Source organism: Pyxicephalus adspersus, chromosome 7 (assembly GCF_032062135.1).
Source record: "Pyxicephalus adspersus chromosome 7, UCB_Pads_2.0, whole genome shotgun sequence".
Lineage (NCBI taxonomy): Eukaryota > Metazoa > Chordata > Amphibia > Anura > Pyxicephalidae > Pyxicephalus > Pyxicephalus adspersus.
The window spans coordinates 50,868,939-50,888,914 of record NC_092864.1 but is presented as its reverse complement, the minus strand read 5'-3'; the positions used below and the strand labels follow the sequence as shown (position 1 = coordinate 50,888,914).

At 36.3% G+C, this 19,976-nt stretch overlaps 1 protein-coding gene across 1 annotated transcript in view; it reads left to right on the top strand.

The window, feature by feature from the left end:
- CCDC141 (coiled-coil domain containing 141) overlaps positions 1-19,976 on the top strand; it is a 78,803-nt gene that overhangs the window by 29,787 nt on the left and 29,040 nt on the right. The window contains exons 7-14 of the mRNA XM_072419101.1: positions 4,640-4,834; positions 6,613-6,782; positions 12,510-12,651; positions 13,145-13,264; positions 14,912-15,091; positions 15,670-15,831; positions 16,864-17,040; positions 19,663-19,851. Coding sequence (XP_072275202.1) covers positions 4,640-4,834; positions 6,613-6,782; positions 12,510-12,651; positions 13,145-13,264; positions 14,912-15,091; positions 15,670-15,831; positions 16,864-17,040; positions 19,663-19,851 — 1,335 coding nt within the window. The remainder of the gene's footprint in view (positions 1-4,639; positions 4,835-6,612; positions 6,783-12,509; positions 12,652-13,144; positions 13,265-14,911; positions 15,092-15,669; positions 15,832-16,863; positions 17,041-19,662; positions 19,852-19,976) is intronic.

The window sequence follows — 19,976 nt, the reverse complement described above, 5'->3', positions numbered from 1 at the left end:
AGGAATCATCCTGGTGTAGATTAGCCCATTGGAATGCATGAAAATTTCAAACATGGGCTTTTAAAGCCTCATGTTAAATGCTGGGGAAAACGTCCATGTAGACTAAGCCTAAGACTAAGAGAATTATCCCTAGCAAGGGAACAGCCTAAATTCCTTTAGCAAATGATCACCCATTGTTTCATTTTAGTATGTCTGCTATACCAAGACACCATCACAATGTAAAACACCTGACAGATTAGGCTTTGCTAGAGGTTATTATTCATAAACTATGTACAAGTATTGTGACAGTAAAATTAAAGCTATACACAAATCACTGCACAAATGCTGCAAACAGGACAAGGAATGGCTGCTGTCATCAAAGTCTAATAAGTTGGGTGCTAGGCAGCTCTGTCAACGATATGTACAAAATGTTTTCTGTGAACAGCAATACTAAAATGAATGAATATTTGGTATCACTGGTGTTAAAAGTTAATATTAAGCAATACAGGGTATATACACAAACTACTCAGAAAGCCCAGCACTACTGCTATGCTGGCAGTCTGTGTTAAACTACAAATTTATAGAAACCTTAGCTGTGAGGAATTTGGGGGGACATTAGTTTAAAAGCACAACCCGCATGCCTGTCATACGGGATTCTGGTTTTAATTATCAGTGAAACACTGAAGTCTGACTGAAGTCCCATTTTATATGCTGGTTATTGAATGAGTATGTAGTGAATTCAGCATGAAGATAATAGACTCCAGTCTTTAACAAGAGCCTTGATGTAACACTTAGCATAGGTTTCCTTTAAGAAATGTCCATCTCTAATAGCAGATTCATTCAAATCTATACACTGCACAGCAACCGCTTTGAATATACAGAATACTAAAAAAACAAAAAGGGTATTTACATTCATCAGGGAATTACAGGACTATGAATAGCAGAACATGTATTTATACTAGTCCCCTGGCCAGTGTGCACAGGCTATTACTAACTAATGTGATCATGCACTTTCATGCATCAAGGAGCTAGCTCCAGAAGTTGTGCCAGTCCAAATCTGGGGCACAGTAACCTATGGGGCCAGAGTATGGAGAAGCTGCAGAAACAGCGAATCACTGCAAACCACAAAATGTATGGATACAGTCATACAACAAAGGATATAAAAAAAGACATGCTGTCCAACCATTCATTTTACAGAGAATTCAGCACAGGTTCATATTTGTTGATGTGTACCTATTGGTAACCTAGCCTCTGTGTGCATTCAGTTAGTTTGCTAATGCCATTAGTATTACAAAGTATTTTTACAAAGTCCATAGTCATTTCACTAGCTGTCCCTCAAAGGGGCTCACAATTTAATGTATCTTTAGTAAATCACAGAATTATAAGGAATAGCAGACCATGTATATATAATGGCCTGATGATTGGTGTGATTGTTTATCTAAAAACAATAATTGTGCCCATTTTTAGGGACAGTGGTCACATTGAAGGTGGCTTAGTTACTTTTTCATTCTTTCTTTTATGGCAAAATCAGGGCCCATTTTGTGGAATAAACAATTACCAATACCTAAAATCCCAGGATGTATGATCCGGGCGTGAAAGAAGTATGTTGCAAATTCAGACTTGTTCTAGGATATGGCGGAAAGTGACTCCATTCCCTCTGGTGTCATGATAGGACTAGTTTGTGAGGGTCAACTTTCTATCTAGCAGAGCACTATTCAGTGTGTATGAATTTGCCACAGTAAAGGCACAGAAAGTAGCATGTTCTCATAGGTAAATAATATATGGGAAAAGTAACCTCTTAGCAGTAAGCAGTAATAATCTACCATTTTATCCCCATTAGTATAGGTAATGATGACCACCACCGATATGATTCATGGAAACAATAAAGAAAATTAGAATAATGATTTTACTTTAACAATACAAGCCTTAGTAACTAGCTAAATTCAGAGGATGGCTAAGTATTTTAGCTTCCTGCACAGCTACAAGCAAGAAATATACTCTATGTCTGCGAGTGTTCAGCTATTTTCACAGCTTCTGGAGAAAGGAGACATTTTCAAATGCCTCGTCAGATAAATGAGCTCATTTCCAGAGGTAAATGCACGTTATGAAACTCAATTTTGAGAGAATACCACTGAGATAAGAGACGATAATAGTGTAGCCTGAGGAGATGCCAGGTGTACTGCAAGTACACTGTCTAATACAAGGTGGGGAACAAGCACAGAACGTCACTATAAAAAGTTCACTGCAGGCCAACTTTGCTTTTCTAACCTGAGTTATAAACATAATGTGCTCATCTCTAAAACAGAAAAAATCCACAGCCAACCTCAGTCTCTAAAACCATGACATGTCAGCATGAAACAAGCTCCCAGTCCTTTTACTAGCACTGCAGGGGCTAAAACAATGAAGTTATCACACTGTATCTTCATGCTGTATATTCACATTTAAGACCTTTGTGTCATATCATATTACTGCCATCAGGCCTCCAGCATTGAAAAGTTGATGTTACCCATACACAACCCTCATCCTAACTAAATAAAACACCCCAACATTGAACAACTGGTGGCAGATCTGGGAAGGCTACCACCGCCACATACCACCAGAAATACCCAGGTTGATTTTTTGGCACCCAGGCGCATCCACCTGCCTCGGATGCCAATATCACCCCCCACCACTCACCTCCAGCCTAAACCACCAATCCTGTAACCACCGTGGGACGCCATACCCCATATGAGTCCACTTTCACCAACAAAAACTCTATTAAGTACCTTCCTTTCCAAGACCTCAATCACGATCCATCAAAACACACCCAAACACTTGCCCCTCCCCCTTGCCCAAACACAGGACGGGTACCTCACTAAACACGCTGCACCTTCTGTTGCCTGCCCCTTCCCACCTGCCCTTTTTAACCCTTCCCCTTAACTATCTGCCTCCTATCACCCCACTATTACTCTCCACCCCTAACGCTAAACCTTAACCTCTTATTGTCCTGACTTTCCACATAGCACCCAGTCATGCAGGCCCTTTGCCTCTTCTGCTTTTTACTTTTGCTCTGGGCCTACCTTTATGCTTGTATCTTTTTAAAGTACCCAAGAGGACTAGCAATCACAGTAGCGTGGGTATCGAAAAAAGACAAAGAAAAGGCTCCTCCTTGACATGGTTATTCTTCCGATCTCTAACCAAATATATTTTGTACTAGCTACTATTTTACCAGAATCCAGGGGTGAACATAGGGAGGTGCAAAGTATGCGACTGCACGAGGTCCCTGAAGCATATTTAGCCAACAAGGGCTTCAAGTAAGTTCTACACGGGGACCCACTGTTTCGTTTGTTTGCCACTTCCGGAATCCAAAAAAAAAAAAAAAAATTAGGGGAAGTAAACTAAAAACAAAAAAATTACACCTACCTTTAATCCGTCAGATCACTCAATGGCGCTGGTCAGGGGTGTCAGCCCTGCCCTCACTGTTTTCCGGAATGGGCAAGCGTGCCCTCTTCTTTTGCAAATAATTCTTTGGTGGTCCGTGGCTCTGGCCAGTCCACCCTCCGCAGGGTCAGGAGAAGGACACTGCTGGGGGGGTCGCATCGGCCAGAGCTGCGCACCATGTCTTCCATATGGAATTGTGGGCTCGGGTGGTGGGCCGATTGTCTCTCTGAACACAACAGCCGACGCTCCCAGTCACTCTGGGGAAGTTTCTTCCCCTTTTGAGTGACACATAGGCAGGGGTGTAGTGGGGCGGGCACGTTTACAAAGTACCGTGCCCCCTCTTCTTTTTTGGAGGAAAAGATGCCTCTTCTGCGCATGCCGAAATCAGGCGATCTAAACCTTGTCTACCTTTCTATGTAAAGTAAAAATGTTGTGTTTAGGTATGCTTTAAGGGAAGCCATACGATGCATCCAAATACTGTACCATAGGGACCTGGCTAACCAAAACAGGAAAGCTCCTGTTTATTTATAAAAGCACAAAGATTTTATTATGGTACATGACTGTAGCCAGAACCTATTTGTAGCACAGGGAGTTAAAGGTTACTACTTTTCTGAAAGTGCATTGGGGATACATTATATGATTAGTAACTGTGAAAAAAGTCATATTTCTTTTTCTTTTCTTTTATTAGTAAATATGCATGTGAACATAAGCATTGTTGCAATGAGATCATGGGAAGATAATGTGCATTTGGGATTATACATTAGAGCAGCATAAAAAACAAATGGGATAATAAACTATTGTAATACACTAATAGATATTACACTATAGATATATATAATACACTATATCATATAAAACACTATCGTAACAAATCAGACTGCAGTTAACTGTTAATAAATAAGTAAAAATGTTTTCTGATTGTTTTCTGTGTGTTAGACATTGAACTTGTTGCAATGCTTTACTGAATAAGCTTTCAGTTCTCTGAAGAAAAGGCTAGAGGAAATGTGTATGTGTTGCCTGTAGCTTTTTCTAATTGTAATCTTTTAGTGCAGGTTAGGAGATGAAAGCGAACGGCTGATTATCAGCAACAACACACATTTTTCTTTCCTCTGGCAAAGTACATTTTCATATTATTGGATGCAAGAATGTAAATGTTTGGAAGACAGCCGTTTTAACTGGGGTGCCACTTTAATCATGTTGCAGTGTTGTATCTAATTTTGCTTTCCCCCCCATTTCATAGGAATGGACTTCAGTTATAGACAATCTAAAATCAGGGGCTAACAGATTATCTGATGTAAAAGACTGCAAAGACATTGAGAAACTAAACAACTCCTATCAAAATTTATTGGCACTCTATGCTGAATTCTGGGAACTGATGGATCAGAGACAAGAAATCTTACTGGCAGCCAATGACTTTTTTAAGTGTGTTAACAAGGTAGGCAAACAACGGGAGAGTAAATTCCACAATTTTCATTTCAGTTCCGCTAATGGAAATGCATTTAGCAGATTTTTAGCTAGCAAGTGAAAATCAAGTTTGAACGAAACAATTTGAACTAATAAAATGCCATAAATGAGTCAGTCTATTAAAAATTGTACAATCTGTTTGCAGATAGGATGAAAGTGTCACGCATGATGTGAAGACAAAGAAACATGTAATGGCTACTGCCTAGACACAGCAAGAGGAAACTATGAGAACATAGATACATAAGAATATATAGGGAAAGAAGAACGGCAAACCTCACTGATGGGGATGCACCTTTTTACTAAAAGGAACAAAGAATTATATCTTTCAGTTACAATTAATGATTTAAATGGAATTTATTCTGCTTAGTTCATTTTACTGTCAAACAGAACTCAATATAATCCATTATCTGCTATTAAACATTCATTGTAATTCACACTAACATTACAGAGTGATATGTACACTTTATTGTGTCTGAAATTCCCCAATTACCTTAGATTTCATTTCTTCTTTAACCTCTCATGTAACCTGATTTGGGCTTGAAATTTGGGACAGCCTGTAGCTAGGGTTCCAAAATTCTTAGGGCAACCTTGGCACTGTAGTATTGTAGTAGGACAATTAAAATAAAACAGTGGAAAATTGCTTTACTATAAATAGTTTAGAAAAAAAGTTAAAAAAAAAAAAAGGACAAGGCAGAAAAATACCATTTAATAATTTCACACCTACCCATGCTGGGCATTGTGTATTTGAACCACCAAGTTATCCAGCAAAAGTAACAGCCAGACCACAGTTTTGTATATTGATATATCTTAATGACATTTAACTAGACTAAGCAGAGCAAAATTCCAATTTTGTTATAGCAATAAAAAAGTTCTATTTTTTTCCACTGTGGTGTGCATTAAATTACTATATCAGCTCAAAGGGTAGCAACCACATAGAATGATAGTGCTGGCAAAAAAATCAGTAAAGTGCATCTCCTGAAGATGGCGCTCTTGGGTGACTTATTTGTATATGAGTTTATCTTCTAAATAGTAAGTAAAAGAAATTCATGACAAGGCTATTTATTATGTCCCCCATGGAGTAAAAGTTAGTTCACAAAATGTCCTCAATTTATAAAAAATGTTTTAATTACTTAATAGATATCTTAAACCACAAGACTAATTGTACAGTAAACACACACAAGAAATTAAAATTGCATTTACTATGGTAATAAATATTATGTGTATTTTGTGCTCCAACTATCCTGTTTTATACTTTGTAGCAAGCTGTAATAGTTGTATCCATCAGGGATGGTTCAGTAGTAGTATTAGTAGTAGAGATATGGGTGCTGCTTCTTCTCCAAGGTTTTGGTGCATTGGGGTTTACCTAGGTAAAGGGGTGACTGTTACTGAATGAATACTAGATAGCCCAGCACTTTCATGGCAATATTGGCTTTTTCTCTGATGGTTTCCCTATGCAGACTCTGCCCACAGCAGCTTGAGCTCACAGTACAATGCTACAGTTAATGATGTCTACGTCATGTGTTTATATTGTTATAAAAATGTAATAAGTGGAGGCTGCCAAACTAAAGTGTTTTTGCATTAGAAAAAAGAAATCATGTGATATGTTTAACAAGAGTGAGGGGTAAAGGTTTAAGGAGAATGAGTGGTAAATCTTAGTGCTGAGAATAGGTGACAACATTTATAAAAACTAGCTTGGCATTTCTACACCATGTGAAATGGACTAATACAGTAAATCCTTTTTTTTCACAGGCTTTTGACAAATTAGGGGGTATCGAATCTTACTTAAAACATTTAAAGACACAAAGTCTAAATTACTCAGAATTATCTTCAAAACAAAGGGAAGCTGAAGCAGAAATTAAAAGATGTACCTCTGATGCCTTCCAGAAGGGCCATGCTCTCCTACAGAAGTCACCTCTTAGGTAAGTTCTTTATTTTAATAGATGAAAAAATCATGAATGTAATCGTTTATAGGTCAATAGATATATAGGTTATAGGTTTTCTGTAGTATACGACATTCCATACCGGTAGTTAAATCACACCGTCGCTATAAAGAGCTATAACAATTGCCATTATTTGTTTAAAAATGTTTTAACTTTTTCATCTTTTGCAAACTCTTCTTGTCTGTATACAAGACACCATGTATGGCAACATAGCAGTCCTCAGGACAGGTTTCTGTTGGTAACAACAATAGATCACAACTGGAAGACCATTTAAACAAAATGTGAAAACCTAAAATAACAAGAACTTGAACTAGAAAACTCATATCGGGAACCAGGTTTGTTTTAGAGGAAACTCAAGAATTTAAAATGTTAAATGACTTCTAAAACTCCATTATTGTAATAAAGAGATTTGAGATAATGAGATTTTACTGATTGGGTTTACATATAACTTTATAGTGTTTCAAGCTGTCATTCTACCTTTTACAATAAATATTAATATTATCACCATCTGAAATCAATCCAACAGCATGAATTTCATCTTTAGCAGTTCCAAACAGGGATCCACATGTAATTAGGGTTAAAAAAAAAAAAGGTTACAAACCACAGCATTTACCACGTGATAACAAGCAGTAACTGCTAGGCTTTTTTAGACGTTTGCAAAGCGGTGCGTTTTTTTTGATAATATTATTTCTTTTTTTCCACTTTCCAGTCTTCCAGAAAATCTGAATCTGGTTTTAATGGTTTTAAGTTTAGTCTATAAAAGGTGGTTGGGGCAAGAAACTGCCATTGGATTTTGTTTAAAAAACATGCAGTAATGCTACTGCCTAGGAAAAAAAAAGAAAACAAAAAGAATCATGTGTTCCAATATTTTTTTTTTTCTTTTAGGATATGCCACTAATTAAAAACAATGAAAGTGTGAATTTGACCTTAGCAGAAACCTACTTAAACAATCATCACATTTCTGCTTATTTACTATCTCAATTTTTCTTTGCAATGTTCACTGATACAATTTAGTTGGAACTTCTAAATGCGTTTTAGTTTTTTACATTTCCCTGCATTTTTTGTGTAGACCTTTCATAAAACAGCTCCAATTAATTTTAATTGTATTATTTTACCAATAAAACATCTGTTACCTTGATTTATGAATGTTTTAGCTAAAATAAATGACTTTCTGCAGCTGTCCTCAGTAAAAGCAGATGACCCTAGTATGATGTATCAGACATTAAGAAGGAAGGATGAACCAGAAGGTTACCAGTATTTAAGTGATGACAGATAAGTGTGAAGCAGCTGTTTGCTTCAATGTACATGTCAATTAGTATGTAGCGATTACCAGCCCCCACCTATAGCCCAGTGATAACAGGTGTCTAGACATCTATTCACATCTTCTTAAATCCACTATTTCCTGATTTTGATTAACTAAAAGCTTTTGATATTGAGTATTAAAGTTAAAAAATATGGATAGGTTAGAATTTGAATAGTTTGATTTCTGTTTAATTAGAGTTATTGCATGTGTGCATACACTTATCCGTATTAATCAGGAAATTGATCAAATGAAAATATATTGATCAATTTGCACTTCAAACTGATTTAAATGAAATTATTGAAATGAATATGAAATGAAGAATTGACTGTGGAGCAAAAGCAATTTGTGGTAGTATGACCATTAATATTGTACATATAGTTGGTAAATCAGATTATATAACTGCTTTTTCTAGCACCCCACTGCAAGATCTACTATCTATATTCATCCCCCCGGTCAGCAATCACATTCCAGTACAAATATAGCACCATATTTAAAAAGGAAATGTATTTTAAAAGAAAACTCTAACTGGTAAAAAACATTTGCCTTTTATCTTATTTCTTAAGCCAAGGTCGTATGCCAAGAATGGGATCCAAAAAAAAACAAAACAAAAAAAACAACACACTTAGCCTTCCAACACCAATTCTGCTAGATTCAAATAGTCACCATAGAACAGGAAGTCATTTTTTCCAATACATTGGGGAATGTTCTGTAGTCTATCACCATCACACCATCACAGGAGCCCCAAATCTTGGGGTAGCTCCAACATATACCCACCCAACAACATGCTATAGAATAATGAAGCCGTTCTTCACCTTCAGCATCCAAAAGGATGTTTTAGATCAACTGAGAATGGGCCAATAATTTGAATTTTGCCAATAAAGTTTCCCATGGTGTTTGCCTTTCAGCAGGCTGAGAAAGCAGTATAAGGGTATATTCGGGCATCTGGAACAAATTTATTTTAAACCAAATTTCTTGATACAAGCAGAAAATAAAAAGTTCTATAAGATGACTGCAGGCAGAAGTACACGTGATTGAAGCAATCTAAATATACAGACAATGGGATATATTACTTTAGGATTAACATTCTACATTCATATACACTGCTGCAAATATTTTGTATTGGGAATCATGAGAAGCTTTTGCATTAAAATAATTTAAGTTTAACTAAGGTTAAAAGATATTTTGTTTTGAGTGAGAGACTCTGTAACATTTCTGCTGTTGTGTTAAAATAAACCCCAACTAATATAAAATCGGGTTTTGGCTAAAATTCTACTAACTAATCCAAAATCTCACTCCCATCTTCTGGATGATGGTTTTGTAGAATAGTGTCATTGTTTTTTTTATATTGGTGTTCCACTTATGTTTGCTACAATTAAGTCACCCATACACAGATGAGTGTTAAAAAACAGTAGGGGCCTTGCAAAGTAGCATTACGTTTTACAATAGGGATATTATCTTGTAATATCAACTTGCTGAAAAGGCATTTGGCCATACTTTTTCCAAGATTTTTTAAAAACAGCCTTATTAGGAATTACTGCATTAGAAACCCAGATAAATGAAGCTGATTAGGCACAGATCATTATGGATTGTTGCAACATCTCTACCCAAGGCAATACTTGTCTTTTTCCTTATTACTGAGGCAGATATCAAAGCTGATTAGAATACATTTTGCCACTTTTTGAATCTCTGACCTTAAAGCCAATCTCCCAAATGCTTTACAATTATCTATTGACGTGCACATCCACAGTCACTTAAAATTCCAGGAAATCATCCATGTAGGTCTACCTTCAAGATCACCGGCTTCAGCCTTGAATCACTAAGCTGGATGTGAGCTGCAAGATAATCTTCTCCAACAGTGCCATCATCTATTTCTGGAAAGGCATTTTGATACTCAGTCCCCTAAATGTGTCAGGCTGAGAACACATAGAATGCTGAGAGACATATCTGGCATGGCTGTAATAATATAAAGATTCAGCAAAGGCTCGTTCAGGTCTAGCTATTCAAAATTAAATATTTAACACTGTGATTAGCACTGTGTAAATTTATTAGCAACAAAGAAAAGGGCCTTTCTAGAGATACTCTTTACTTACCCTAGGATTAATTAGGATTAAGGCTTTATGAATCTATACATTCATATTTCTCATAAAATGGTTACTGAGAAGTGGGTTTAACAAAACCCTGTGCTTTAGCCAGTTGCAAGTTAATACTTTCATAAAGCCAGGAACCTAATTAAACTATGACTTTGTTTTACTAAATCCAATTTAGCTGTTTTAATCTTTTTGTGACCCTCAATTTATATTTTTCTGTGCAGTGTTTCACATAACATTTGTTTTCAGGAACATCTGGCAAAAAAATGTACTGTGAGAAACAAGGTTTTCTGAAAATGCTAGTTGCCTGGCTCCCTGTGGATTCAATGATTTATGTCAGTGACCTGGAGCAAGCATGCAGAAAATAAAGCCAGAGCAAAATCAGAACTTCTGTTCTGTCTGAATTAGTAGCTGAATGTATTTGAATATGGAATTACCATTACCGACAAATAACACCCCCGGAAACACACAAAATATCATGTTCTAGATAATGTCCTGGCCAAGGTTCAGATCGGGGACCTGAAAGCTGCAATGCTAATGCTACCCACTGGGCCAAAGTGCAGCATTGTATGGAGCTGAGTAGCTGCAGATCAGTCAGAGTGGCCATGCTGACCTCTACCCACCACTTATAGTGGCCATATTGGGCATGTGATAATCCAAACTGTATCATGGAGCAATGATGATAGAGGGTGGTCTGGTCTAATGAATCATGTTTTTGGATCATGTGGATGGCCTGGAGTGTATGTTTACTTGGGGAACAAATGGCAGCAGATAAGGCAATGTGACCTTTCAGGATCTGTTGCCAAGCCTTGGTGCCAGATATCACAGAACACATTCAGAAGTCTTGTAAGTCCATGTCTTGATGGGTTAAGAGAAGGTCATGCTTGGGCAGGACAATATATGAAACAATACAAATTAAAACATACATTGAAATTTATTTTACAATTTGTAACCCTTCACGGATCCACTAAAAAAACTTTTAGCTTTATATATACTTTTCACCCTAAAACAAACAAAATGACAATTCAAATAAAATGCGTATTGCCTCTTCCCAAGGGAAATTCCAAATATGGAAAGAATAAAAGCTAAGAATAATTATATCATGGAATGTGAACAAGTTTCCAGAAAAAGAATGAATCTATATATGACTAATGTATGTGTAAATTACATTGCTGAACCAGGCAGGGCTATAACTGTCTGCATACCAAAACTAGGAGGAAGAGACATAGTTTGTTGTATAATTAGAAGGCAGCATTATAACTAGCAGTGGAAAGGAATTTAATTCTATCTGAAAATAGTTATTTTTTTTTTTATTTTTTAATATTAAAAACGATTATTCATAAGAACTGAAAATGTGTGAAAAGGCACATGTGTACTTTCTCCTTGTTAATCAAACGGATTGTTAACATAGGCCCCCAAAAGTGGTGAGATTAAGTACTCATGAAATCATATTTCTCTGGATAAAAGCAGTGAGGTCTCAACACCAGGTCCATGTGTCTGTCAGTGCTGTTATGATACTGAAGATCTTGTCCTAAATTTTTTTAACCAATATTTATAGGTAATGGACAATTTAAATAGACAGTGTTTATAAAATGAACATTGTTTTGAATAAATTGATCCTTCAAAATAAAAAAAAAAATATTCTTAAGACACCTAGGGCCCGAAATTCTTACAATCTCTGCTCCACATTTTTATATTTAGTGCAAAACCCAACTAAAGCCAAGGTGGGAATGGGGACGGGACATTGGGCATCAGAAGCCCACTAAAGGAAACCAAAAAATAATAATTTGGGGGGGGGGGGGATATGACTAGGGTCCACCAGAGGTTTTTTCCAGGCCCTCCAGTGGGCCAGTCTGACCCTGTCTAGAGCTAATTTACACTGGCCCCTTTTCTAAGAGTGTAGATGGGGTTTTGCTTGTTGTGAACATTGTAAAAGTTCAAATCCTTTCACATTCACAGTTATTTGTACATATTAAACAGTTAGTTCTACTATAGCATAGTGCAATAGTAGACTACCAATGTTTTGACAAGGGGACTGGCCAAATATCAATGTAGAAGACCAAATAAATGGAATACAGGAATTATGGGAAGTGAGAATTCTGGTAAGTTGCTATAGGCCAAAACTCCCTCTGCTAACTTAATTTAGTTTTAAACTATCTTTAAGGGTTCAGCATGTTATCTGATCTTTGTGACTGTAGTTCCTGGAGACCTTGCTTCTACAGAGTACAGCAGACTTTTTATTCCAATATACTGTTTATTATCTTGGCTAATTCCCAAAGCAATGGAGGTGCTAACAGCTGTGTGCTTCATATTTAGCCCAGGGATGAATGGAATTCAAGAAATGATTGGATACCTCCAGAAAAGAGTAGATCAACTAACCAGCCAGAGTCCAACATCTATGGAAAATTCTCTTAAGCAAGAGGAGATAATGATGTCATTACAGGATCAACTTATGAAGGTAAAATACACAATATTTTTATGCATGGTCACCTTGTAATGAAAACTGTTGAAAAATGAGCTCAAGCAAAACAGAAAAAAATCCACCTTCAGAAGGAGGTGGGGGGATAATTCCGTACCAGGTACTGATCAAAGAGCTTGACTTTTTCAATGTTGGAACCTTTAGACATAGGGAATGTAAGTCCACAAGGTTTACCTAGCTAATATAAGTGTTGCTTAACCTAAAAATATATGAAACTACTTATGGACATGGACTTGGACTGTTGTTTCCACCAAAAAAAGTTAAGGGATAATCATTTAATCATTTACTGGCCCAATTTCTTCAATCGTGGAGGTTTAGCATCACATGTGGGTGTTACTTAGGGCAGTCTGCATGCAAATGCAGCCATCCTAAGAAAAGTGTTTGAAAGAAATACAGAGGCAAGGTGTTGTGATGTTTGCAAGAAGCTGTGCTCATGTTCTTTTCCAGTAAAATATACACTCTCATATTACAGACATCAATATGGATCCAGAATATAGACTCAGGTTTGGAAAGAAACAGCAATCCTGGCTTGAGCATCAACGAATGTGAGGACGTACTAAACAAACTTGATGAATTGGCCAGACAAACCAAGGTGATTCAATGCCATCTATACCTACTATAATAATAAATTCAACAACAACATACAACTAGCAAATAAACACATCAATTTAAAATAGAAATACATTGGATTTCTCACTGTTACAGTATGTCATACAAGCTACCAGTCAGCTAAAAGGAATGTTTAATATTTTCAGTGCTTTTAGATAAGCCTGGTGAACCAAGAGATGTTTAAGGTGTAATACAATGAACTGTACTAAAAAAAAAAAAAAAAAAAAAAAAACTTTGTTTTTGCGTGTAGTTTCTAATTGTATGTACACAGGGCCATCCTAGTTGTCATTATTTACTGAGGATCTGCTTCTCAATTAATTGTACATTATGGTTTCTTCTCATAAGCCAACCAAGTAATCTAACTTATTCAAAACACTGCAGTTGAATTTAGCTGTGCCCAACAGAATATTTTTTTTCCACCACCAAGTGTCACCAGTTGTCTGATTTAAATGATGGCCAGTGTGATTCAACCCACTTCCTCTGATCCCAGACTTGACAATTAACATACCTCCTGGGGTTACACCATCATGCTGACCCTGTCACTTATGTGGGCGCCCTTTGGTCCAGAAGTCAGGGCTGTCCACTTACAAAAAAGGAAGGACTAGTAATGTAACACATATATGCATACATTCACTATAAATTATGGGGCTGGGGTAGTGTAAATACTGCAGATGTGCTTTAAAACAGTAACAAAAATATGGAAGGTGTGTAAATTGTAAATATGTTACAATTACTTTAGAAGTTTTTCTAACTTTTACCCCGCAAAATCAGCTCTTAGCCTTTGCTCAATACAAAAACTCTATTCTTATCCTTTATTTCTGTTGGTGATAAACCAGACGCAGTAAGTGCTGAGAACAATCATTGCAGGGGGTGGGCGCACAACTTACAAAACACCTTCAACAGCTGCTAAAATACTGCCAATGCTTTTCTTCCACAGATGCTTCTGACAACAACTGGTAAATTACATTATAGAGTATGTAGGAAACACTTTTAGTAATTATCACTGCATAGCTGCCCACTTTTTTTGATTGGCATGATAGAGCGTGGTTTAGACATACTACAAGCCACATCAGATTTACAAACAAACCATAGCACTGGAAAGTGTGAAACCAATTCAAAAAAGAAAAAAAAATGAAACAGCAATTTACTCATCTGACTGTTGATATGGAATACACCATTGCCTTTTTCACATCTTCACAATTTGGGAACAATGTTTCTTTATTTGTCTGCACTCTTGTAAAATAATGCACATATGTTATATATCTATTTACTCACCCCTACTATATTATAAAGCTACCACATATCAAAGATGACAACCACATTTTTAGACTCTGCTATTCTATGGGCTCTGATATGACCACTTGTAATCTGCATATTATACTGTTAGGGACCATTACTACCCTTTAGAAGACTACCCAAACATCTTTCTCTACTTCCCATCATCTTACAGAGCAGACACTTTCCCTGATAGCCATGTCCCAATAATACATATCTCATTTACAAAGGATATATATATATATATATATCAAATATTGGATTATACAAGGCACTTAAAGCATATTTTTTATTTGTTTTTCAAGCCAGTCTGACCCATTTTTTGCACTGTGTCTATGTGTGTGATTTGAAACAGGAAGCATCACAATGTATGGAGTCTGCAGCACAGCTTATGCAGGCGGTGCCGCTGGGGACTGAATCAATTGCCAACCACTCTAAGATTCTGTGTGAGAAACTAAAAGCTCTGGATCAGAGTATTGAGGAAAAATTGGAGGTCATAAATGCCTATGTAACATTTTTAAAGTCTTCAAAACAGGTAAAATTAGGTTACTGTTCCCATAAATAGTGTATTTAGTGTATTTCTTACATGCATTAAACAAGGGAATTAACCTAAAGCAATGCATAGTATGGTAAAATTATACACACATTCAAATTTCATGTAAGAATTTTACAATTCAGTGTTATTATATAAAAAGCCTTGCATCTTTGCATCCCTGAAGATGGTGATATTTGTTATTTGCTTATACAGACTGTTTACTGCTTAGTAGTGCCAAACAGTAATGTAATATACTTTAAAATTTGTCTCGTGTTTGCCAGTCTGCTTAGATTCAATAAAATTAATATACCTACTCTGCAGCCTGAAAAGCTATACTGTAGTTGTTCAACATGAATAAGACCTGCTATCTGAAACATAAGTAACCACTACTATTTATGTATAACTCAAAATATGCACTCACAAATATACAGTACAGTCTCAATTTATGAAGCAGCTTTGGCAACTGAAAGCGAGATGTCCAAAACTCTTTTTTTTAGGTTATCTTGTAATAGGCTGAAAAATGTATAATTTGGAAGATAAGATGACCAATAAAATGTTATCTTGTATTTTTTGTCAAGTTGGAATTGCACATCCAGAATCTAAAGAGATTGTGCACACCTAATCCTGAGGAGGAGACACCGGCCACACTAGAGACAGCAGAAACACAGATCCAGAGTGTGCTGGATGAACTCTTTTCAGTGCAAGACATGGGACAAAACTGTCTAAATATCATAAAAATGGTGAGATCAACTACAAATAAACATAGAACCTTTGATTTACAGGTTACAAATGCAATGAAATCTGTTAAGTTCAATAGAGTCCTTAAAATTCTAATGCTGTTGATCAAATAGAATAAAACGTACAGGATAGGAGCAAAATACGACCACCTGTACTAGAAATATGGAGGCTGACCTTTTTCTGAAAATTCTATTTTTCTAGCTATGTCTTTCTTAGGTGCTTTCTTAGTTAATGACCCCAAAGAAGCAACCAAATTAGCCTTCTTGATGTCAGTGAAAAGATCTGGCAGACAGAAAAAAAGAAACTTTTAAGGCATATACATTTTAAGACAATTATTTAAAAAATACATACATGAATTTAAATATAACAATTTTAACATATATACATAAATTAAAAAATAATAAAATCATACAATGGGTTAATCCAAATTGGTATTTGATGCATTTCGTAGACAACTGCATACTTCCTCAGGAACTATATGAGATAATTAGTTGGGCAATTTATCCCAATCAGTTCATGAGGAAGTAGATGGTTGTGTACGAAACGCGTCAAATAATAATTGCGAATGACCCATTGTATTTTATAATATTTTAATTTTTGTATATATGTTAATAAAATTATTATTTAATTTTAAATTTTAAATATTTAATTTATGTATGAAATATTTATGTCTTTATTTCTCTTTGCCTGGGATGTGGCATTAGGAATGATTTGAACAATAGTCACTGGGAGCTTTATTTTATTGATTAGTTCTTGATGACACTGGTTGTTATAAGTCAGTTAACAACAATTGTCATTTTTCAGTACAGGTTCCCTTTAACTCTCACCTGAAACAGTGTGTGCAGCAGTTGTAAATGGATATAGATTTTACATCTTGGTAACAACTTCTTACATTTGAAGCATTTTTATTAGGATAAATGTTATGGACGCCAAACCCAAGACTTCTATGTAAGAACATGATCAAAGGAAGCTGGAATCATAAATCACCGTTATTATCCAATCAATGAATAATTTCAGAATTATTTTGATTTCAGATGAACAAGGACAGAATCCTGAAGGATAAACATGTTCAGACTGTGGAGGACACCATGGCTAATCTTAATAAGGAAAAGACCGAGATAACAAACCTGTGGTCAGCCTGGAAACAGCATGTCAATCAAGCAAATTCCTCCAGGCAGACATGGAGAACAATTAAAGATCAGCTAAGACTGGTATACATTTCGGCTATATTTTATGTAAAAAATTGAAATGTAAACTAATAAAAGTAACTATTTATAGTATAGTACAAAGTTTACTATGTGTTAATGCATTATGATTCAGCAACTAATCAGTGAAAATAAATTGGATACTATAGGTTGCTACTTTTTTTTACATAAGCATCATAGTGTGCGATTTCAATAAGGTTCTATAAAAATAATCCTTTGACATAACAAATATTGTGCTGTCAATGTTAATGTAAAGAAGTAACAAGGAATCAGCAGAATAGGGTGCCGTTAAGTGAACATGATCTGATCTAAATAATCCTGTAGTGCAAGCATCTTGTGATAACTTTAGTAATATTCAAATCAATCATTTTTTCCTTGTGGAAGCCTGTGGATCCTGGGCCCAGACTGTACGTGGAGGTTTGAGATAAACCTAAATCCCACATTGATGGTAAATTGACAATGTCCGTGAAAAAGCTGATCACTATTGCAATGCTCCCCTAGTAGTCCCACCTCCCACCCCACCTCTACAGGAGGTGCAATATACCCAATGTTTCTGGCATGTTACCTTCTCCCATATCAAAGTGCTTATGTCTAGTGGCCAATGGGTAGGCCCAAGAGTCACTGCTCTCAGTAGGCCTGTGAACTAGCCCATACTGGGTATTTTGGTGCCAAGTGCAATGATGGAAAATTCATTGGGGAATTATTATAGAAGGGGCATTAAGTAAGGGCTTTTCACAAACAGTGTCACTTTGCTTTGAGTGAGCAAATGATAGGATCCCGTTATACCTTCCACTAAATTTCAAAAGCCTGAGAAATCACTCCCCGTCAAAGCTATGGTATTTTACAGCTGAATAGTGAGGTTCAGCAAAAGGAGAAAGTGGGGTATATTCTTGTTTTGAGGCTAAATCTAAGTCCAATGTTCAACCTGGGACTATGATCCAAAGAGCTCCTCCAGGTCAGCAGAATCAATTTAGAGACAAACAAAGAAACTGATTGGTAAAATAAAATTTCTGTCTGTATATTAATATTATAAATGATACCAAATAGTCCACAAAATCAGATACTGTTTAAAATAAACCTGCCATGTCTAACAACTTATCAACAGGACATAAAAAGGTCAAAAGTAGGTAATATGAAGTTCACTGGCACATAATTTGATTTTATATGCTTTTAAGTATGTTTTTGCTTCTCTAACTACATATGAATGGTCCAGCAGTAATTCCTTGAGCTACAATTTAAATTGCTACTGTCTCCGTTTAAATATGAGTTTTATTCTTACATTATGAGGCTGAGAGTTTCTTCATGCTGTTAGCCCGTATTATGTGTTCTGTTTAAGGTACATGATTCAGGTGTAAATCTGTACTTGCTAAGTGGCTAAAAATAGATACAGAAAAAAACTACCATGATAATATATTCTACAATTTATTTCAACTGCCCCGCTTTTCAGGCTACAGTCCCATGTTTCTGCTCCTAGTTGTTAATAACTATTGACTGGGTAAAAATACATCTTGTAAACAGCAGAATGTTATAATAAAGTCACACCTTAATCCATTTCTGACGCCTGACAATTTCTGAAGCTCTGTGCCCCATTTAACCTAAAGTGCATATATCACTCTTCTTAAGCTAACTTGAGTTTGGTTCTGGGTACCCTTTGGATCAAGTGCCAGCTATACAGTGCAGCCCCTTTCCCTTGCATGCAGAAAGTATTACGTATGCTTAAGCAGCTAATCAGTATAAATGACTGCATACATTACCTTACCCGAGTCACTGCTGAGAAGTACAACCAAATCCACAGGTGAGGGAGCCCATATCAGCAAATGTAGGGCGGTGTGATTTTTTAAAAATTCTTTATTATCATTTTCAATCTTCCATATTGTGCACAGCATTCAACAGGTCACTCTGCATTTCGGTTTTGCTTATTTTCCACTTCTGCCAAGGACAGTTTATGGGGGTGCTAAATTACCCAACAGCATGTTTCTGGACGAGGAATGGAGAAACCCACACAAGCACAAAAAGAACATGCAAACTCCTTGTTAGTGTACTAGCTAGAATTTGAACCCTGGACTGAAAGTTGAACAAACAGGCAGAGCAAGGTTTGTAGTATAGGTAAGACTGGACAGTAAGAGCTTGACTTTAGTCTACAGCTGTGAAGAGACATGTAGGATAAGTGGGAGGGCGCCTCTGGTTTATTGCCACAACTGTTGTTTTTTCACTTACCTGGTACAGTATGTAACACAAGTGTTCGAGCAATACTACTTCAGGTAAGACAGAAACCTCCCATGGAGCAGAATGAAAAAATCTCCATTGATCTTGATTTTAGGTATGATTAAGGGGCATCATTGTCCTTCTAACTTTTTGGGCTTTAAGCAGGAGGTTTCAGAAAAACTACCCAGAGATATATTGCTCATGGTGGCCAAGCGTTCAAAGATGTTGCTTTTGATCCTTCGATGACAGACTCTTCTTATCATTGAAATACCAATGAAACTTATTTTACCTTACCTTAGAACAAGACAACAGTAGAAAAGTGTTTCTTATGGCATCCAGCATTTTCCACTCTACCCCTTGGCTTATTGAATACCCCTAAATGTGTTTCTATGGCTTACCTAAAATCTTTGTATTTCCTGACAGAAAATAAATGATGAAATGGAACAAGCCGTAAAAATCTCAGATCTTCTTACTCGCGAAGGAACACAAATCAATGAAAAAACAGGAAAGATGAATGAACTTGCTCAGTATCATCAAAGACTAAAAGACAGCATTAAAGATTACGAAGAGATTTTTATTAAAATTGTGACATTTTATAAGATGAAGATGGAGGTGAGTAGACTGCATATCAAAATGCACCATGTCCTGCATTGGGAACCATTCTTAGGGGGTTTCAGCAGTGTTTTACTATATGTTACACAGCAGTGTCATCCTTGGAACATAACAGATCTACCTGG